Below are 23,441 nucleotides of genomic sequence, written 5' to 3' on the forward strand. Positions count from 1 at the left end.
GCTTACCTTGTTGAAGGTCTACAGAGCTGGCATTTGGCATCTGAGGAGATTTTGTCTTAGTAGAAAGTGGATGCTGATCTGTAACATAAAAGTACCTTTCAAGATAAAGGGTTGATTAACATATGATTCTGCTGAAAAAAGTTTTTCATACAACCGCATAAAAAAAAAAAATCTAGTAGGTCTTATCTTTTTTCCTCTTCCCAACACTGCTTGATAATTTAGAACAATTATTTGAGTGAAAAGAGTAATTAAAAGCCAACATAGTGATGTGATTGGGAAGGGAAATGTGGACGGTTGCTTTTTGAGAGCCTATCAACGTTTACAACCAATTTGGACAAAAGGTTAGGGTGCTTTTCCTGCCTTTGGCAGGGATGGGTTAGCAATAGTCTGATGGAGGTAAAATCCACAGGATTTCTTCATGGTGGAGGGGCATAAAATAGTTAAGTGCGATTTTCTTTTTTGTTTTGCTTTTGAAATGCGTCATAATGCTGCCCCAGTATTTATTTAAAAAAATGTGGGTTAAGAGACTCCCTTAAACACCCATATGATGCTTCATTTTCCAAGTCCCCACTACATGTTAAACAAGTTCAAACACAGATATGTCCCATGTGCTTGTTCTTTCAGCCTAGAAAAACATGTCTATGGTAGACTATTGATATACTGGTCTTGGTCCAAATTCAAATGTTACAAAAAGTTTGCTCTGCAGAAGCACATTTGCCTTTAACTATGGAATGGGGATTCTTACTCAGAAGTCAAATTTTCATTATTTCAACAGTTATATTCTGTTTCCATTTAACTGCTGTATTTTTATTTATGCTTAATAAACCAAATCACAGTTCCATTACCACCATCAACAGACAGTATTGGACCAATTTCTTCAGTTCTTCTGCAGGCAAAGCTAGACTTCAATACATGAATTTTGCCTGAACAAGAAGGATATCTTTGGTCCAGTTCTGTCTCTGTCTTGCTGCTAACAAATATGCTTATCCACACTTTAGCCTGGAAAAGTTATTAACCTGTTTCTCTTTAAAAATAAATAAATCAATATAGTATGTTCCCAGTGTTCAGACAACACTAATGTATCTAAGTGGTTTAGTGTGTGAAATTGGTAAGTTAGTAAGCAAGCAGAAATATTCTGGAAAATACAGAGAGCGTGCTAGCTTTCTCTCTCCCTTTCGAAAATTAGGGGGAAGAATTATTTATGATTGTTTTCAAAATTGTTATTTACCCTTGTTAGTATGAACTCATTTGACTTGTGCTGGGATCTCTTACCAATAATGTGTTTGGGTGACTCCAAGTCAGGATTTGGGGAACGTGGAGATATATTTGGAGACAACGTTTCATCAACAGTTTGCACTTCCTTGACATTTGGAGAAATATTACTGGAGGATATTCTTGGTGTTGCAGATTCTATAGGAGGACTTATCTTAAGCTGCAAGGTTTCAGTGACTGGTAGGCTCGAACAGTTAGCATCAGATAAATATGGTGCAGATGTGTCTTCTTGTGAGACACTTCTGCCTGTTGCATTAACATTTAGAACAGAGGATTGCGAGTGGGGAGATTTTACAGGACCGGTTTGTTCATTTTGAAGTGCATCTAACCTCTCAGTGCCATTTTCTCCATTCTTAACATAGTCTGATTCCAGTAAGTCAAACTCTCCTATATCTTTGCCATGCTGTGGCTGAGGGCTCTGAAGAGGTTGTTTTTTACCTATACTGGAGGAGAACCTGACCTGTTTTAGTCTTTCTAGTGAATTTTGTGAGGAGTCTTCTGCAGGAGGGTTTGTTTCAGCTACTCTTTCAAGAGCAGTTGAGGAGGGCAAACCAGTCTTATTCTGATGTTCAATGACCTGATTAACACGAAGAACTTCTGAATCAGTGGAACTTGAACTGGAACTGCGTTTCAGAATGCTCCTAGGTGGCGTGCCAGCACCATTGACCCAGGCAGTCCTTTTAGCAGGTTTGGGAAAAGAACCATCTTCCTCCAACATGGGATCTGTGATTTTGTAGATGACTTTTCTAGCTTTTGGTACAGGAGCCTGATCTGCCTTTCTCTGGGACTCATCAGTTTGTCCTCCAGAAGCCTGCCTATGTTCCTCTGGCCTATTATTTAGTATGTTTCTCTTGGATTGGCTCTCCTTTGAAGGCGACAGTGAGTCTGCAAGACAAGATATGCATACAAGGGAACAGTAAGAACATGCTGCAAAACAGTACTCAGACTTAAGAACATGCATTTAGTCAAAACATCCAGTATTCTACACAGAAAAGACAAGAGAAGACATTCTTGCAGCTCTAGGATGCAATGCAAAAAGACAAGATAATGTCAACAGTCAAAGCATTTAGCAATAAAGTAGTACACATTCTTGGAACAACCTATTAGTTTTCTAATTTACTTATCACACGTTATATATATACACTCCTACTGCAAAGAAACAATTCAAAGTTAGAGCACAGTAAACCTTTAATCAATACAGTTCTAGTACAGCTCAATTTTATTACTGTGTCTTGTGTTTGGACTTTTGTCCATTTCTGTATCATGTTTTCAGGGTCACACGTAACTAAGTAAAGTTGCCAATGTGGAAGAAATATTTTTAAAAAAGGCAAATAGTGTATACTTGTCCCCTTTCCCCTATTGCCAAGCATCATTTCAGAAAGCAGGTCAGTCATTTTCATGCTGGGGGCTTGCAAAGTCTCACTGCAACTCTGCAAGACTGAATTAAGGCACATCATTTTCTAGCTCCTATTCAGCTAGGGAAGGGTATTTTGGAAAAGGGGAGAAATCTAGAAAAAAGAATTAAGAAAGCAAAAATCAGGACAGACCCTAGGTGTTCTTTTTGCCTTCCCCTACAGCACATGGCACAGGTCACTTGCAGGTTTAAACTAGGGTAAAAGGTGAATTCTTTGCAACTTGATGTCTTTAAATCATGATTTGAGGATTTTGGCAACTCAGCCAGAGGTTAGGGATCCGTTACAGAACTGGGTGGGTGAGGCTATGTGACCCGCAGTTTGTAGGAGGTCAGACGAGATGATCACGATGGTCCCTTCCTATATTCAAGTCTATGCATCTAAGAAACAAAATACAAGAATGAGATCACATGTTGGGAACCCAGCTTGATCCCCTACTGCTGAGCTAACAGCAGCAATGATTGAGACTGCTGCAAAACAGGAGGAAAGAGTATTTTAAGCTGCTTTTTTATGCTCAATCACCAAGATTGTTGTAATATGGAAGCAGCCCTTGTCAGCTGGCTGGCAACTGGTACATCTATACTGCAGTTAGGCACCTGCAACTGGATTGGGTCTGCTGACTGAGGCCAAGCATCTTTTAGACAAAGGGTCGACAACTGAAAGAGCAAAAATAGCCATTTTTTTGGAATTTGGTAAAAAGCTCAATAATTCAACAGCCACAGCGCATGTGAATACAAGACAGTCCTTAAAATAAATGACATCAAGCCACACTTTTGTAACCCCTATTCTAAGAACAGTGCACACATATCCCACAATACGCTGCACATATCAAAGGAGGAGTTATCCAACATCTCAAGATCACATATTGTTTGCTATTTAAATGTGAGACATTCATTGTCGTGCTTTTAGAGATTCATCAAAATATTGAAAATACAAAGAAGTCCTTAGAGAGCGGCATGTGGCTCCGGAACTGCAAGTTGCAGACCCCGATCCAGACCATTCCTGACAGGTGGTCAGGGAAACAGCTCCTCAGCAAACATCTCATGAGTTCAAGTCAGTTGACCTTCACCCACTGAGGATTTTTAACACACAGACCTCCTCCAAATGACCTAGTACAGGTTTAGGTTTGGAGGATAATTGAGGGAAAGGAATAGAAAGACCAGATTAGTTAGGTGAAAAAAAATACATTTTCTTACCCCCTTCAGCAGTTCGCACTTTTATATATACAGATTTAAAATGATCAGCACAAAACAGGCAGGAGACAGGCTCATAAAAACAATAGGCAAAATTCTGCTATATCCTGCTTTAGTACAGGGTTTGTTTGTTTTTGTCAGGGCTGATCTCCACTCTGACACTCCAAGTGCAGAAGGTGTGGGCCCACAAGAGACCTTAAAAATACCTTGTGTCTATAGACTCTGCTGGGGAAAAAAAAAAAAATCACAAATTCCCTGAACCTGAGAGGTAGCTGCCACCACCTGAGTGAGAAAACCCCCCTATAAAGCCCAGGAAGACACTCAGGATGTCTCCCTGTGGTAGAACCCCAAGCTTCTACCCCTTTCTTGGGGTAGCAAAAAAAAAAATTAAACTGAAATCTGATAGCTAATCTTTTGATCTAGGCATGCATATACATAGACCTTTCTTTAGGACACAGCTATCAAATCATGGCCTTAAAAAAAAAGGTAATTTATTAACAAAACATTAAAATACACCAAGAAAGTGATAAAGCATACTTAGTTGCTAGGTGTTACCAAGGTTAGTGCACAGAGAATTATTTCCCTGGGATTCAGTTTAGGGGTTACAGTATACAGAAAAAAATACTTCAACCAACCTAAGTAGTCCCACATCAAACCCAAAATAAAAATAAATTGATCACATCTACTTAAATGTTCCTTTCTACTTAAATAGCTGTAGGCCCAGATTACAAAGTGGCTAGGGTATTTACTGGATTCACCAATGCTGTTTAGGATTAAGCATCTCTCTCTCTCTCCCTCTCCTCCATCCAGAGAGCAAAAAGACTCCTTCAGCAGGCAACTGCTTCAGTTCAGAAATGATCCCTCTCCCCCGCCTGGCTGCTTGGTAACAGAGAACACGCTCTATCTGGGTTTAACCCTTTATAGGCATTCATTTATAAATTTTTAAAAAATTTATCCCCCCTAGAAAGATATATTGTGTGAGGAAAGGGACAGTTAGCTTGGAGACAATACCGCCACCCCCCCCCCCCAAATTACATACAAGACATGTACATTTTTTAAAAATGCTTTACCTTCATTTGGCATCAGTGACTGGCCAGTTGTTCCACTTTCTGAGGCCCTACTCTTTATGTTCTGTTTGGATGCAGTAAAGTCATTAAATGGATTTTTCCTTTGCTATGAAAGAATGGACATATGATTTACGTCAAATTTTATAGCACTGTAGTGTCAACAGAAACATGACATTTCATCCCTGCACAAAGTTTAATTGTGCCTCCTTTAAGACAGATAGTGGACATGGAAGAGTGACAGTAAAGGATTTTCAGAACTGATTGGCCTAAATCTGCTCCTTTTGAAGTCAGAAGGAATAGATTTTGGACATTTGAAAACCCCACCTTAGTAAACTAGGCTACATCTAAAAAACTGAGTGGCGCACTTCAGTAGACACTCTATAGCAACAAGAACGATTTGCCCGCTGTCCATTAATCCACCTACCCTAGAGGCAATAGTGGGTTCAACAGAAGAATTTTCATCAGTCTAGCACTGTCTACACTAGGGTTTAGGTCAACTTAACTACATCTCTCACTAGGCATGGACTTTTCACACCCCTGAAGACAAAGCTATGTGCTTGTCTATACTATCATTTAAGTCCATGTAACTTTTGTAACTCAGGCATGTGAAACACCCCTCCCTGCTTTAATATAAGTTTACATTGACTAAAGCACTGTCTATATTGCACTAAGTCAGTGGGAGATGTTCTTCCATTAACATAGCTCGTCTTCACTAGAAGCATTATATCAACACAGCTGCACTGATTTAGCACTGCAGGAAAGACAAGCCCTTAGGCTATGTCTACACTAGAAGCATCTGTCTTCAGAAGTTACTGTCAGGAGAGATGTTCTGACAAAACTTCTGTCAACAGATCCCATCTACACATAAAACAGATAGACCTTGTGATCTACTCTGCTGACAAGAGGTCCCCACCGGGAGTGTCTACACAGCTCTGTCTACAGTTTCTGTCAACAGAACACTGTGTGTAGAAGCTCCACAAGTTTTGTCTATAAAACCCCAGTTTTGCCTACAAAACTCTCCAATGTAGACGTAGCCTCAGAGTCTAGACAGACTCAGTTCAGCCACAGTGACTCCCAAAATGGATTCAGACCCATGGGAAGATTCAAATGAAACTGGAACAAAACAAAATGGAGACAGTTCTCTCCAGAGAGCTACATAGAGGTAAGGGATGAAGATTTTCTCTTTGCCAGACATATGTGCAGAACAGGAATCATACCAACCCACCATTTTATACTTCATGCAACACTGCCTCAGGGAATATCCTGAAGTTTTGATTCTTCTGTTCAAATTCTTCCTGGTTTTTAAGTGGAGTGTCAAAGGAAAAAAAATTAGCTTTAAGAAGTCACTTAGTATACCATTCCTTAACCTACCTTTGCTGATGACACAGCTACCTTCTTTGAGTTTTCCTGAGGTTCATCCAATGCACTAGAACTACAAGAACACAACAAATTGTTTAGCATGAAACTAGCACATTGCTTTAACACTGTAAATAAAAAATTAAGCTGCCATTTGCTTATGAGAACCATAATCAAAATGTGAGATTCCTCTATTCAATATGTCTTTCCCACATAGGGCAATGGGAAATCTTTTACCCATTGTCTTCACTTTTGAGCTCATGAGCAAAGATATTTGAGTACAACACTTAAATTTAACTTTACTTCCATGTCCTCACAGCAAGAACTCTCTTCTTGTGTCTTGTCATGAGAACAACTTGCTAAGTACCAGGCTTGTTGACAGGGGAGGCAAAAGGGGGTGATTGCCACAGACCCCAGTGATTCAAAGGGCCCAGGGGCTCCTGGCCACAATAGCCATGGCAGTGGCTGTAGTCCCAGGCCCTGTAGACTTTGGTTGACACAGCAGTGTAATTGTGAAATAATAGAATCTGGAATACTTATTCCAAAATAGCTTATTTCAAAATAACACCCAGCTATTTCAAAACAGCATGTCAGGACACATACTGCATATTTTGAAATAGTGCCACTGGATGGCATTATGGCTTATTTTGAAATAGCACTATTCCGTGTCTAAACAGCGCCTATTTCAAAATAGCTATTTAGAAATAGTCACTTTCTCCTGCAACGAGGTTTACGAAATTTGAAATAATGCACCCACTATTTCAAAATTTATTCCAAAATATTGTGTACGTATTGCAGACACTAGCAAAGTTATTTCGAAATCACACCTGTTATCTTGAAATAACTTTGCGGTATGGCCGTAGCCTTAGATTGCCTCTGGAATGCTGCACCACATGCTCCAAGCGGCTCTGAGGGTCATGAGGAGTGTACACCGGCGTCTGGCCCTGCCCCTTGCGCCTAAGGCCCTGTCCCTTCTGGGAGCACACAGCCACCACTACCCACACCATGCTTGGAGCCCCACGGAGGCTGTTGGCTCCCCTATCAGGTACTGAACACCTAGTTCAACTTCTAAACTGCTTTAGAGAGTTTATTTCTCTTTTTTACTTAAGTGCCAAAAGCCAAGTAGGCTTTTAGAGATTTGTAACATGAAACTAAAAAGATTCAGAACTTGCCTATATTTAAAATGCTGCAGCTGTGCTGCTGTAGCATTACCTACGCCGAAAGGAGGGGTTCTCTGATCACTGTAGGTACTACACCTCCCAAGAGACAGCAGCCAGGTCACTAGGACAATTCTCGCATTCACTTAGCACTAGCTACCCTAGAAGTTAGGCTGGCTTTACAGCAGTGCTCAAGCATTTTTTTACACCCTTTAGTGATGTGATTATACTGATCTAATTTCCTAGGGACAACCCAGGCTCAAGAGATCTGGAGAAGAAACAAACTATGTCCATAGACAGCCACCCTTTGCATAAAGACTTACATTCCCCAGTTTGGTTTACTATCCATCTAACAGTTTAAGTGCCTCATCTACATCATCTGAAATCATCTTTTCAGTTAAAGTATTATAGAATACCATTTTCAGAGTCCAAATAAATTCATTAAACATTCTCTTGATTGACTGGAGGCACTATAGTTAAGACACAGCAAGTCTTGTGGCACCCTATAGACTAACAGATATTTTGGAACATTAGCTTCCGTGGGCAAAGACCTGCTTCACCAAATGCATCTTACGAAGCAAGTCTTTGCCTACGGAAGCTTATGCTCCAAAATATCTATCAGTCTATAAGGTACCACAGGACTTCTCGTTGTTTTTGAAGATACAGACTAACTCGGCCACCTCTCTGATATAGTTAAGAAGAAACTGAATAGCCAGGAATAGGAGAGCTGACTGTTTTCATCTGTAATTTTTGAAGTAATGCTCATTCATTTGCTAGAGATTTTTAAACAAATTAAGATCATCATTACCCCTAGAGGTTACTAAATTGGCCAGGGATATGAAGCAGCAGTTTTTTTCAATAGGTGGATGCAAACAGTGAGAAAGAGCTCTCTGCAGGGAGATTTTGGGACAGGCTCCCACTCACCATCCTGAGAGCACATGGAGTCCTGGTGCCCTTACAGACATGAGAGCAGCAGGGTGTGGGGGAGCTAAAGGCAAGGGAGAGAGAGCAGAGTGGGGATTAAGCAGCTGCCCTGCACTTAAGAGTAGCAGAGCTCCCAGCTCAATGCAGCCGGGGAGGAATGACCCTCACTGCAGTACCAAGGCAGCTGGAAACAGCCTCCCACCAGTCAGCTTTGCTCCCTGCTCCAGACAAGCTTTGCACAGCAGTGAGAAGCTGCTGCTGTGTGAGGACCAGGAAGAATGAGCACACCCAGCCAGTCAGTAATGGCACTTCTGGCTGCTGTGCTGGATGTTTGCCTGACTACAGCGCAGCTCCTCTGGGAGTGGGAATTCAGAAACACTGCTCCAGATGTATCTCAGCCTCTATTTAAAAAAGGTACCCCTTTTTTTTTCCCCCAAACAAAACAAATCCCGGAATTCTCTCACATACCCTAACAATACATATACCTCCAGTTGAGAAACATGTTCCTAAGGTAATTTGAGGTCTTGAAACAAGTGCCATTCAACCTTTCCAAATTACTGTACTCTTTTCAGGAGTTAGATTTATTACTTACAAAAACATGCAAAAATATCACAGAAGACTACTACTGAAAACTTGGAGTTTCTACCAATCTCATTATCAAATAAATGAGCTGGAATAGAAATATTGTGCTTACGTTTCAGCATAAGGCATATGAAGCAGTAGAAACAAGTCATCTGAATGACCTTTTAGACTGTACTGACTTTAGTGTTTTTTTTATGTAGACTGGTGTGAAATAAGGCAAATATCGAGATGAGCTGATGTACCCCCTGGAAAACCTCAGTGTAGCCCCAAAGGGTACTTGTAACCCTGGTAGACAAATGCTGATCTGGAAGATTCCTGGAATCTGAGTAAAGTTGGAACCATATGCACGGAGCAAAAGTACTCAGATACAAGGTCCCAGATTAACATAGGCTGGGACCCTCCAGGCCTTCAGGTTACAGGGTCCACAGGTTCGGGTCCTAGTTTAGCACAACTGGCACGTGCACACAATGGCCGTGTCTACACTAGCCCCAAACTTCAAAATTGCCGTGCAAATGGCCATTTCGAAGTTTACTAATGAAGCGCTGAAACACATATTCAGTGCCTCATTAGAATGCGGGGGGCCGCAGCACTTTGAAATTGACGCGCCGCCGCGCGGCTCGTCCCGACGGGGTTCCTTTTTGAAAGGACCTCGCCATGGGAATAAGGGGACTTCGAAGTAGGCGGGGTCCTTTCAAAAAGGAGCCCCGTCAGGACGAGCCGCGCAGAGGCAAGGCGCGTCAATTTTGAAGTGCCGCAGCCGCCCGCATTCTAATGAGGCGCTGAATATGTGTTTCAGTGCTTCATTAGTAAACTTCGAAATGGCCATTTGCATGGCAATTTCAAAGTTTGGGGCTAGTGTAGACACGGCCAATGAGTTAAGTTTGAGCCCAAGCTTACACTACTGTGGACATGCCCACAGAAAGTAAGAGACAGTGCTGGGCAGAGCAAGAGTCCTGCCATCTCGGTGGTTAAGCACTGTAATAAATTGCCTACAGAGGTTGTGGAATCTGTCACTGGAGATATTTAAGAGCAGGTTAGATAAACATCTGTCAGGGATGATTTAAATAGTGCTTGGTCCTGCCATGAGTTCAGGGGACTGGACTCAATGACCTCTCAAGGTTTCTTCTGGCTCTAGTATTCTATGATTCTGTTGTAACTAATATACAAAGTTGTTTTGGTAACATGCTCAGATAATGCTGTGGTAACAGCAATGCAATAACTACAAATGGAGAGCAGAGAAGCAGGTTAGAAAAGGAAAAGATTTCTTTATTCCCTGTGGTTCTGTAACTTCACCATAGAGTAGACACTAAAAAGACAGAAGTCAGTCAGTCACAGAAGATGGACAAAGATTTGGTAAACTGGTGGTGGGGCACAATCCTGCATTGGCAGGAGACTGACTAGACAACCTTGTTAGCACGTTTCCCACCCCCCGCCATCTTCAGTCTTCTATGAATCTATGGCAATGGCTCAAATCCAACTCAGATCAGTAGGAAAGTCATTTCTGTCTGAAGGCTGTTCATCAGCAGCTTGTGAATTTTATTAGTCACTATCATCCTCACAAGAAACATCCTAGAATTGGGGTGTACACTGCTGGCAGGCTCAGCGGAGATGTTAAGGATTCAGAGGGCTCCCATCTGCCCTTAGAGGCGAGTCCTCCAAAATCAGGGATTGACCAAAAAGGCAAGTGTATGTGGAGAAGTAAACTGCTGCTGCTCATGCTGTACCTGGATAAGCAGAAGATCTGTCCCTCTTTTACGTACTAAAGCCATGTGCCATTTAAGAATATGTTTGGGGATAGTGGTTTTGAATGTAAGAGGCTCTGTAATTTCACAGTCCAGGGAACCTTTCCAAGATAAACTGATTTTTTTCTCTAATCAAAATATGAGAGAACCTGAACTCTGCCCTTCCTTAGGTTGTATATTTTACACTTTTGATCTGCAGATCATGAGAAAATATTGACAGATTGAATCATTCTATTGAAATTCCCTCTGTGCAAGGTTACACCCCCAAAGACACACTTCACACACCCAATTCAAAGGTTATGATAGGCAAAACAAAGTATCATTGAAATTTACGTACCAAGGCAAGCACTTTTTACAGCTTAGTTATTGGAGTTAGTCATTAAAGAATGCAAAAGAAAACACCCTACAGTTTTAGCATCTAATTCTAAAGATCCATATTTTGCTCTTAAGACCAGACTAGGCCTGGAGTAACATCACTAACGTTCAGGCCTTACACAGAGTTCTCCCAATGAAAAAGGGCTGGTACAAAAAGTCATTCATGGTCACGAGTGCAGTTTGTCTCAAGAACAGAAAAAAGGGTTTGCAATTTTGTTTTTACAATTTCCTGGCTGTATCTTCCCCCATATGCACCAGGTCAGACCTGTAGAGTCAGAAATTGTTTTGTCTGTGCCAAGACTGAAGACTGGGCCTGTAGCCAGTACCATTCACTATACAAACATTGTAATTACTATTATTAAAAATAGAAGCATTTTCAAAAGTACCTAGCACTTGAGGAGCCTAGGTCCTGTTGACTGTCAGTCACACTTTAGCTAAATGCCTAAGCTACTTTTGAAAATGACTCAGGATGTTTTTGAAACATTTACCTTATCATCTTGCAAAAAGATGGCACCAGAATTCAACTTGGCTCACAATTCTGATTATAGCCATGTCTGAGGCTACATCTACACTACCCCAGAATATTGATCTGCTCAGGGGTCAATTTCACACGTCTAGTAGGGATGCACAAAAAAAAAAAAGACCTCTCAGGGGTTGCAGTTGACCCCTACACTCATTGCAACAAGTAAGGTAGGTCAATGGGAGAAACTCCCCCATCAACCTTCCCCAGTAGGAACAGCCAAGTTAGCACAGCGTAGATGCATGGATTCTAGCCACAGCAATTACTGTAGCGGGAATTGCATATCCATGGTCAACTTACTTTGCCTCGTGTAGACATAGCCTGAAAAACTAACAGTCAGTTGCCCCTTCCTTCCATTCTGATGTACATCAAGACGACATGTCTTCAATAACCTTGAAAGCTGAACTGAATTGCTACCAATATACAGGTTCACCCCTTGGGGGCACTGTAAGTAGGCTGCTAATTTCTCATCATACTAATTCAGCAGCTTTTTCTGGCTGCTACTGATTAACTGCATCTATTAGCAATGGCCACATAGCCAGATCAGAAGAGTACTTCAGGGGACAAAAGAAAAGGCCACTTTAAAAGGGTTGGTCTCTCCCTTCATTTCCCCCAAATCAACATTCTGATAAAAACTTGGGTGACAGTTCAAGGGACTGCTACTTTTCCTTGCTTTAGCTGCACATTTTGCAGGGCAGGAGTTGGTGTTTGCATCTACATTACAAAAAACGTTTGATGAAATACTGGGCTTTGGTCTACATATTGAAATTCATTCTCTGGATTCTGCCTGCAAACACTTTCATTAGCCATTCTGTACCATATAAACTGGTTTTAGAAGTGGCATTGTGATTAAATGAGCCCCAGCATGGAGCTGGGAACTAGACTAATACAAAACAACTGAAAAAATGAGAAGTGCTATTCAAGTGCTGAATATTCTAACTGGTTCAACTGCTTGTGTGAAGTGGATGGCTCTCTCTAGCCTTTGGTACTGCAGTGTAAATAGTAATTACAGGCCTATGATCCCCACTCAAGGATACTGCGTAAGGGCAAGTGTCATTGCTCTGAATGTGTCTAAGACTGCATGGCATTTTCTGACATGGCTAGAGCAGTAAATGAGAGACTGATACGGGTTGTAAAATTTATTCAGCTTCACACTAGTTTCGAACTACGACCTGAAAAAGAAAGGTTAAGATCTCCCTCCCCTACACCATGCAAAAAATAAAACAACTCTATAAGAGGTGAATCAGTTGTAGCTGCCTTCATAAATAGTCCTTTCCATCCACAGAGAAACAAAAAAAGAAAACTAAATACCAGAAGTCGTTGCAATGAGCATTTAGGAAAATCCATGCAGCTTTTTAAAAATATTTAAAAATCTTTTTAAAAAGATTGGGATGTTTACTTGCTTAAAGAAGAAAATATGATTTGAAATATGAAAAATGTTTGAAATACAACCAAATATTGGTCTAAATGGTTACTTATACTTAAAGCTACACTAGGGTCAAAGCATAGTTCTCTCACCACATGCTTTCCACAGTCTTATGAGTTTCTCTACACTGCAGTCAGACACCAGCAGCTGATGCATACCAGCTGAGTTAGGCTTGCTGGACTCGGGCTGGGGGGCTGTAACTGTGGGGTAGGTGTTCCAACACAGACTGCAGTCCAGCCTCTGGGCACCTCCCATCTTGCAGGATGCTAGAGCCCAGGCTCCAGACCAAGCCCAGACATTTCCACGTCAAGCTACTGCAAATGTGAATTTTTATGCCAGTCCAAGCAAACGTTAGCACACCATTGCAATTTGATGACTGTGATGTTTGCAGGGCCTCATGTGTGCAATCACAGAAATAGTTATGTGAAATGCTGAAGGAGGAAACAAGTCACAAATTCTATTCAATCCTAATAAATAACTAAAAGTCAGATTACTGATCCATTTCAGAGATCATCATCTTACCTTTGGCTGGATTTCACTTCCCCATCTTCTGTCTCTTCCATGATACCAGAGAGCTTTGCTGGGACATAAGCTTCTTTATTGACACTGTTCACCCAATTGTTCTTTGTTTTGTCTGATTTATCATCACTCCGCTCAGCTAAAATAGCAAACAGGATCAAAGTTATCTTCCAATATATTCATGTGGGTTTCCAGTGCAAGGAAATAGAGGCAAGCAGTACCTATAGGTTTCAAAATTATTTCACAAAACACATTGTATTTGGTTGTCAGGTAAGGGTACGCAGCCATCTTGGCTATGTCTACACTGGCACACCCCCCCACACTTTTGAAAGGAGGATGCTAATGAGAAACTTCAGGATATGCTAAAAAGGCACTGCAATGAATACGCAGTGTCTCATTAGCATAATGGTAGCTGCAGCACTTTCAATTGGGCACAGCTCATCTACATGGGGTCCTTTTCTAGAGGACCCTGCACACTTCGAAATCCCTTTATTCCTATTTGGGGAAATGTGTGGGGTCTTTTCATTGCAGCACCTCATCAGCATATGCCAAAGTGTCTCATTAGCATTCCCCCTTTCAAAAGTGGGGGGAGCTAGTGTAGACCTAGTCCTAGAGTAGATTAGCGTATGGGGGTTCTCATTTTAACATTCCCCACCTCAGCTGCAATACCCACTGCACCAAGAACCCTAAATGTTTAAACAATTCTAATTTGTAAAACATTCAGCAACCAATGAATTAGCAGGTGTGTCCTTGTGCTTCTTACAGCCGTTAAATGTCTGGAGTGTAATATTAGCATCATAAGGGGTCAAACAAGAAGTTCTGTAAAACAACGTTCTTAATGAACACATGCCAAGGTGGAGGGCTCATTTTCCCCCCTTTCTGTATTGCTCATTTAGAGCAGGATTCTGGTACAAGAGCTAGTTGGTGTGTCTGGAAGGGACAAGGGAAGGGGGGTGCACTGGATAGAAGCCACAGAAAACTTCAGTTGAAGAAATATAAACTGATAGGTGAAAACAAACAGTTATGCAACTTAGTTTTTGTTTGTTTGGGCTATTGGGGGAAGCAGGGACAAGGCAATGAGGGGTGGTAGAATTCTAATCTGTTGAAGTCACAAAACATCCCATGAAGTTTTAGGAACATTTTGCCGTATCTTCTGTGGCCTAAATTCTCAAACAATTATTCCAGTGTACAGAAATAATAGAAGTCCCACTTTCAGGTGTAGGTCTTCATAGAGCATAGCTGTGAAGTAAATTGTTTAATCATCTTGTAAGTCACTGAAGTGAAAAAAATTCAGTGTAGTTTACAAATCAGATTCAAGCCAACTTTGAATGCCCTAATAGATAATGTGGCATGTTTAAATAATTGCCAGCTTAAGAATAAAACTACTGCTCTGTCAAGTCATATGGTGGTAGACACCATATTCAGTGTTAAACGTAGAGAAACCATTCAGCAAAAGCTTAAAAACACACAACCTGAAATGTTATGGACCATCAGTTCATCAGCTCTGAAACAGAAAGAAAAGGGTTCTCCTTGCCCATGTCTGGTTCCCTATATTTCTCCTTGTTTTACTCTTTATTTAAAAAGGAGGAGCCAGTACTCAGCTGGCTCCCAACTCTGCCCACCCCAACCCCATTCTGCAGCTGAGGCTGCTGGCAGGTCTCTGCAGCACTGCTGGGGACACCTGCCCCCTGGCCAGGTCCCCAGGGCTGGAGCTACTGGCCAGTCTTCCTGCCCAGGGGACAGGGGGTACCCTGCTGCCCCACAGCAGGGAGCCAGCTGGGGTGCTAAGCACCGCCACCAGCCCCAGGCACAGGATCCCCAGCTGGGGGACAAGAGGGATCCTGCAGCTGACTGGGATGCAGACCCCCAACAGCAGCCACAGCTGCGGGATCCCCAGCCGGGGGAAACCTTAGTTTATTTTGGCAGAGGTACTGCTATGAAGTACCGACATGTACTGCTGCATAAACTCTGACATGACCATTAACCAAACACGATCTCAATATCTGATTCTATTCTTACACTAAAGGATAGGTGAATCAGTTTGATAACTATCAAGAAGGCAGAATAATCTCAGTTTAGAAACAGGGATGAGTTTTAGCCTGGAACTGATGTGGATAAATTTTCTAACAAAGCAAATGACTACATACGCACAAAGATTAATCATAAACAGGGTTTATGCTAACAATAAGCATTACAAGTTTCATCAAATACTGACAAGAAAAATACCTTAGTTTTGCAGCTTCTCCTAAAAAAAAGGACACACTAAACTCGATTATAGAAATAGTCTTCCAATGCTCAGAGCTGTTTCATAACAAAAGCAACAATATGGAGAAAGATACTAAGTTTGAAAGAACATACCCTTTTGCAAATATTAAAAAAAATCAAAGTTTTTGAGATTTGCACTGAGTAATCAGGTGAATATAAACCACTTTACAAACACCTTAACAGGACAGTGCCAGCTGAACCTCTCTAATCTGGCACGATTTTAGTTAACATAATGAACATTTCTCATGGGTGTGGCCAAGTTTCCTGTAGTCCCACAAAGTTTGTTTACAGCCACCAGCTCTGGCTCTCAGTGTTCTGTGCTGTTATTTAGCTGTAATTTACCCCTAAATGTCTTCTAAGATCCCATTAAGCAGTGGAAGAGTTAGGAATGCTGCTAGATAACGCTGACCTCCTGTGAACCAGCAAATTATCTCATTCTCAGACTGAGCACCCAAGAGCAGAGGCATCCCAAATCAGCATTTGTTTGAACCCTTGCGATTGGCTAAGGATCACAAAGAATCATCAGCTGAACTGGAAACACACGACAATCCTTCCCGTTCATATCTACAGTTAGTAGTAACAGGATATAGCACAAGAATGTACTTCATAACAAACACTACTACTACTACCACCACCACCACCCCCCTTGCCTAGGAGGTATTTCATTATGTTTGTTTACCTTAAAAGGGCAAAACACCTTAGGTACGCTAAGAAGATTGTCACTATACCAAGATCCCCCAAGTAAACTTACCCAGTGTTTTGGGTTTCCTTCTTATTGATGCTCTAATGATATCTGCTCCATGTATTTTATCTCTGTGCCTCTTTGACTTTGCTTCATAAAACCACTGCCCACTCATATTCTTAAGCCGATTCTCATTCTTAATTTTTTCTGGTAAATGCCTGCAAAAGGGAAAAGATTGTACTTATTTAATGTGAAGAAAATAAAAAGTCAGATACATTAGTCATGGGTAGGAAATACTAAGTCAGGCAAGAATAACCAAACTTTAGGAATTTAGGACTGGAGGGAAGAAGGAATGAAGGAAGGAGAGAGAAGGCTACTGGCTGTCATCAGTACCAAAGATTAAATGGGAGAGACAGCATTAGTATTAAAAAGCTAAAAGTCAGCTTTCTTGCTGCTTCATCATTCCTTCTACTACTACTAGATTAGGCAGAAAGCTACCTTTCTGAAGACGACCTTTTCACTCATGAAATCCTTGCTCACTCATCTCAAGCAAAAACTCCCACTGAATTGAGCTGGGCACTGAGCAAATTTTCTGAACAAATCATGTATTTAATCAAAGCTACTCATAAACTTAGTCAAATACACTATTTGTTCAGAATAGTCTGTTCAGAAGAGTGCTTTAGATAAGTCTTTGAAATGAGTAATTCAACCTTACACACTGCATAGTGCATCCTGCTCACCTTGAAGTCTCCAACCCCAGTTATAGGATTACCCTTGTTTAGGTCTTCTTTACTGGGATATTTCAATTTCAACTTGTCTGATTATTTTTCATAACAGTCGTACAAGTATTTCATTTCTTTACACACATTCTTAAGAACTAGATTTTCCTCCTTCCCCAATTATTTGGGCACCATGTACAAACAGAGGCCTGATTTTCACAGGGTTGGTTTTGTTTCTCTTTTTTTTTTTTTTTTAAATCATCATTTTGCTGGTCTTTAAAGTACTACATGACTGTTTTGTTTTACTTTCATGGGGTAATTTTGCACAGTAAATCAAAGAAAAGCATGAAGAAAATCTTCAAGGGTGAACGCATGGTGGGAATAGAAATAATGAGAACTGGACATTCAGCTCCCTCAAGTGACTATGAAAAATCCTACCTTTTATTCTCTGCTGAAGAAAGTCAGTCCACAAAGCTACTTAAGTGTTGTCATTTTAGACCCGTAGACAATTATAAACTATCTGCAAATTCACTTGGAGCTTTCTCCAGATTGTGTGGTTAGCTAAATTTCTGGCATTTTGATTTGAGTATTTGCTCCCCTCCCCAGGTGCTCTCACGCATGAACTTTGATCATGTTCTGTGGTCCTCTCTCAAAGCATGCATGGCATGATTACGGTGCATCACTATTCTCTTTAGCTGCAATCATGCCACTAGATTACTTTGTGAGCTCAAATCATAGCATCACAGACATGGAAAGGATCTCAAGAGTTCGACTCCAGCCCCCTGCCCCAAGCAGGATCAATCCCAACTAGGTCATCCCTATGTCAAGCTGGGACTTAAAAACCTCCAGGGATGGAGATTCCACTACCTCTCTAAGCAACATATTCCAGTGCTTCACCACCCAGGTGAAGTAGTTTTTCTTGATATCCAACGTACTCCTCCCCTTGTGTAACTTCAGGCCATTACCCCTTGTTCTGCTGTCTGTCACCACTGAGAACAGTTTCTCTCCATCCTTTTAGAGCACCCCTTCAGGAAGTTGAAGGCTGCTATTAAATCACCCCTCAGTCTTCTCTTCTGCAAACTAAATAAGCCCAAATCCCTCAGCCTCTATCCTCATAGGTCATGTGCTCCAGCCCCTTAATCATTTTCATTGCACTCCACTGAACCTGCTCCAGCACATCAACATCGACATCCTTTCTATACTGGAGGTGGGGGGACACAAAACTGGATGCAATACTCCAGATGTGGCCCCAACAGTGACAAACAGAGGGGGAACAACCACCTCTCTAGATCTGCTCGAAATGTTCCTCCTAACGTACCCCAAAAATGCCATCGGCCTTCTTGGCAACAAGAGTACACCGTTTACTCACATCCAGCCTTTAAACCACCATAATCCCTAGGTCCCTTTCCACTGCACTGCTCCTTAGCCAGTCAGTCCCCAGCCTATAACAATGCTTGGCATTCTTCCATCCCAGGTGCAGGACTCCTCACTTCTTGTTGAACCGCATCAGATTTCTTTTGGCCCAGTCCTCCAATTTATCCAGGTCACTCTGGATCTGCTTTGTACTCTCCAGCGCATCTACCTCTTCCCCTAGCTTGGTGTCATCCACAAACTTGCTGAGGCTGCAATCCAGTCCCTCATCTGGATCACTGAGGAAGATACTGAACAACACCAGCCCCAAAACCAAGCCTTGAGGCACTCCACTTGAAACCAAGTGCCATCCAGATATTGAGCCATTGGCCACAACCTGTTGGGCCAGACCATCAAGCCAGCTTTCTATCCATCTTATAGTCCATGTATCCAATCTATACCTCCTTAACTTATGGGAAAGAATGTTGTGAGAGACTGAAGTCAAGGTATATAAAATCCACCAACTTCACCATATCCACAGAGCCAGTTACCACCTCATCATAGAAGCTAATCAGGTTCGTCAGACAGGACTTGCCCTTGGCAAATCCATGTTGATTACTTTTGATCCATCTCCCCTCTTCCAAGTGCTCTAAAATGGATCCTTGAGGACCCCTTCCATTATTTTCCAAGGTACTGAGGTAAGGCTGACCGGTCTATAGTTCCCTGGATTATCCTCCTTTCCTTTTTTAAAGATGAGCATTACATTTGCCTTTTTTCAGTCATCCGGGATCTCTCCTGATCTCCAAGAATCTTCTAAGGTAATGGCCAAAGGCTCTGCAATGATGTCTGCCAATTCCCTCAGTACATTTGGGTGCACTAAACCCAGACCCATGGATTTGTGGACATCTAGTTTTTTCTAAGTAGCTCTTAACTCGTTCCTTCCCCACTGAGGTCTGCCCTCCACCTTCCCATACAGCATTGTCTAGCGCTATAGTGTGGGAGCTGTCCTTGCCCATGAAGACAGAGGCAAAAAAAGCATTGAGTACTTCAGCTTTTCTTACATCATCTGTCACTGGGTTACCTCTCTCATCCAGTAATGGCCCCACACCTTCCCTGATAACCCTCTTATTGCTACCATGCCTGTAGAAACCCTTCTTGTTACACTTCACTTCCCTTGCCAGCTGCAGTCCCAACTGAGCCTTTGATGTCCTGATTATTGCCCAGCATTTTCCAGGCAAGGCTTATTTATTTTGCCAGTCAATGCTGCCTGAATTTCTGGTATCTGAGCATCGTAGTCAGAGAGGGATGTTTTTGTTGTCTAACCATCAGGCTGGTGACAGGCTTCCTTCAAATGGGGATTTTGGACCCCAGCATTGATGCAGCCCTTTAATTTTCCAAGATAATTAACTAGAATTTATCGGTTAGAATTCTTGCAGATAAGACCTGACCCTCCTCTGCTTTATACATAAGAATTTTCAAGCCACTTTTCTCATGAACACACAAACGGCCTCAGTACCCTGGCAAAGGCATTTCTACTCTTTTACCTCACATTACAAGGACTGCTTCCCTTCCTTTGAGGCTCGTAATTGTCTCAGGCAGGACAATTAACATCTCTCCCCGCCCACATCCCCCTCCTTCAGTCCTATGTATTTGTCAGTTTTTGTTACCTTTTTTTTTTTTTTTGGGGGGGGGGGTCCCTCTGTACTGGAAATGAGATTGATCTGATGAAGTGGGTTAGTCCCACAAAAGCTCATCACTGAATAAATCATTGTTAGTCTTTAAAGTGCTATTTTTTTTGCTGTTTTTCATTTCTTTCTGAACACTGCGTTAAGTGCTAGTTCACCTGGCTGTTACCATCAGTAGAGAAATGATGGCACTTCAGTAGTGGGCACAGCAAGGAGTATGTAAACACAATAGATTAGGTGGATGGAGTTCCTGTCAGCAGACAGGAATAAGGGGATTTCGAAGTTGGCAGGGTCCTTTTGAAAAGGACCCCCATCTGGACGAGCTGCGCAGGAGCAAAAAGCAGCATACTAATGAGGCACTGAATATGCATTTCAGTGCCTCATTAGTATTCTTTGAAATGGCCATTAGCATGGCTATTTTGAAGATTTCTCCAAGCGTAGGCATGGCCATGCAGAGTAGTACATGTTTTGTTAAATGGACAAATTGCTCCTGAAAATGAATTGAACTGTCTCAAGGATATTAAGAGGCTTTGTCAAAACATGAGAAAGACTGTGGAGTTCATGTACCAGGTCGTACCAGTCTACATCCAAAACACTTCAGCAGAACTCAGAGCTGATTCCAGGTTACTACACATTTTTTCCAGTTCACTTATTGGAAAAACAGAGTTTAAAATGGTTTCCACATCACACAGGAATCCAAACACGTTCATGTGCTTTAACAATTCAAAATGTCCAGCCAGCTTCATGAGAGCAGAGCCTAGAGTAATACTGAAAGTCAAATTTAAATCTCTTTTCTGACTTGATCCTCTGCTTTGTAACTGAACAGTTCCTTCTTTCTTTGGACTCTTTTCAGCTAGTGCCATACTTACTGACATATCTTCTGCTATATGTTTAGCAATTAATCTCTCTTCAAATTCATTTTCATGGCAACTCTTATTTCTGTCCAAGTACCTTCCATTAGGTGGTTTTTTCTTTTTTGGGCATCAAGACACATCAAAATGATAGGAAGTGCTCTTCAGTAATGACTTTTGTCTCTTGGACCTTAAACTTCCCTAATGACATTTGTTCATCATGGCTATCAGCTATACAAACCAAAATAATGGAACAAAAAAGCAGTTCTGTAACACCTTAAAGACTAACAATATAATTCATTAGGTGATGAGCTTTCATGGGTCTGTCTCATCACCTAATAAACTATATTGTTAGTCTTTAAGGTGTTACAGAACTGCTTTTTTGTTTTGTGAAGACACAGACTAACACTGCTACCTCTCAGACGATTCACCAAAATAATGGAGTTACATTTCATCTTTATGCTGTTAAAATTTTTACTTGTTACTTCTTAAGATATTTTCAAAATATCATCATCATTTTGTATTGCTGGGCCTAAATACTCATCTTTCTTCTTTATTGAAGAGCCATCTTATATGGCCCTTCATTGCAGGCGCAAGTTTAGCCATCAATTCAACTTGGCCTAAGTATCCATTTCCACACCTCTGCTTTTTCATTGACCCACAGAATGCTAGTTTCCATTCAACTATGTGCAGAATAATTACCACAATTCTTTCAAATACTCTTCAGACATGTTGTTTCAATGTCAAGTAATGATGATGAAGTCCAGTCAATTGCAAATTCGGATTACAATGACAGTTCTAGTTTTCTCCACTTCACTAGAATTCAACCACCATTTGAAGTCACATCTGCAGTAGCACTTTGAGTGAGCAAAGGGTCATCTAAATTTCAAGTATGCCACAATCGCACTACCGTTCGTCTGCTGTACATCAGTTGAAACATCCTTGAAAATACAAACTGAATGTGAGAACCCCTGAAGCTGCAGCTTTTATAGCGTGGTCTGCTACGGCATTGCCTCCAAGGTCAGAACTCTGGAATAGGGTCCAGAGACTTTAAAGCCAGAAGATTCCCTTATGCCTTGTAGTCTGAACTTCTGTATACCGCAGGCCACAACTTTTCATCCACTCATTGTCAAACTGGATCTAATTACTTGTGTTTGGCTAAAGCATACCTTCCAGAATGGCATCCACTCTTTATGAGAGGACTTGGAGAGAATGAGAGAACCCACACCTTCTCTTGATAACTTGTTCCAACATTGATAACTCTCACTATTAACAAGTTGGGCCTTATTTCACTTTCTCTAGCTTTAACAACCAGCCACTGGTTCTAATCACAGCTTCCAGATATTGACACTTCATTCATGCAGGGTAACTATAGGGAAGTTTGCCCTGGCACTGCTTATGCCATTGCAGTTCTGCCGCTCACTGGATTTCCAGCTCTGTGGCTCTCAGCCTGGCACATTAAGTATTAAATTCATATAAAAATCAGTCTGTTGGAGACCCACTGTGCATTATCTGCCAGTGGGGATGAGATACCTCTTGTATGTGTGTGACCAGTCACAAGAGAACACAACTACGTCAGTTAGGGTGAATGAGAATCCAAGTTTAATTTTTTTTTCCCCCGATTTCTATTTGTATCTGTCACATGAACTGGAGGCATTTTACATTCTGTTTTGCAGCCTGCCAAGCAAAACGGTTCTTAGCAAGGTCACCCTGTTTTTATGAATGGCCCTTTTGTGGAACAAAGCATGCCACTGTGCGCCCTTCAGGAGACCTGCTTTATTCTCCTTACAGGCTTGTAACTCGGTATTAACGTACTTGTCGACATGCTAGGACATCAGCATGGGGATTGATAAAGGGGAATTATTGAAGAGGACTTGGAGCGAGTTAGCCACAAGGCTGAACTAAACTCAACCAGCAAGGTTCTAATCACACTATACTCCACCCTGTGACACATCCATTAGAGAGTGATCTCACAGAATGGGCAAAGAAAGAAATCACCCTCCCATTGCACAGGTGTGCAAAATGCAGGCCTTCTAGCCAAATTGAGTCCATATAGCCATCATGTACAAAACTAAGACAACCCCTCCTATAGTCAAGGGCTAAGATGATCAATAGCAGTTTTAGGTTGTTGGCCTGATTAACACAACAGGCTCCTAGCCTAATCAGTGAATATAAGTTCTAGGGCCAGGGTCATATTTTTTATTATGGTTATTGGATGGTGGAAAAGCTGCTACACTCTGTTGCATGCTTCAGAGTCCTAGAGGGGACACGGTCTGTAGATGTTAAACCATCACCATCACACAGGAGCATTTCCCTTCCCTTAGTTCCTTTCTTTGGAAAGGTA

General features: G+C 41.6%; 1 protein-coding gene across 1 annotated transcript in view; it reads right to left on the reverse strand.

The window, feature by feature from the left end:
- Positions 1-23,441, reverse strand: part of SYTL2 (synaptotagmin like 2) — a 90,528-nt gene that overhangs the window by 30,637 nt on the left and 36,450 nt on the right. The window contains exons 3-8 of the mRNA XM_074983692.1: positions 16,562-16,710; positions 13,549-13,684; positions 6,316-6,376; positions 4,948-5,050; positions 1,273-2,157; positions 7-78 (exon numbers count right to left, since the gene is read on the reverse strand). Coding sequence (XP_074839793.1) covers positions 7-78; positions 1,273-2,157; positions 4,948-5,050; positions 6,316-6,376; positions 13,549-13,684; positions 16,562-16,710 — 1,406 coding nt within the window. The remainder of the gene's footprint in view (positions 1-6; positions 79-1,272; positions 2,158-4,947; positions 5,051-6,315; positions 6,377-13,548; positions 13,685-16,561; positions 16,711-23,441) is intronic.

Source organism: Carettochelys insculpta, chromosome 1, assembly GCF_033958435.1.
Source record: "Carettochelys insculpta isolate YL-2023 chromosome 1, ASM3395843v1, whole genome shotgun sequence".
Taxonomy (NCBI): Eukaryota; Metazoa; Chordata; order Testudines; family Carettochelyidae; genus Carettochelys; species Carettochelys insculpta.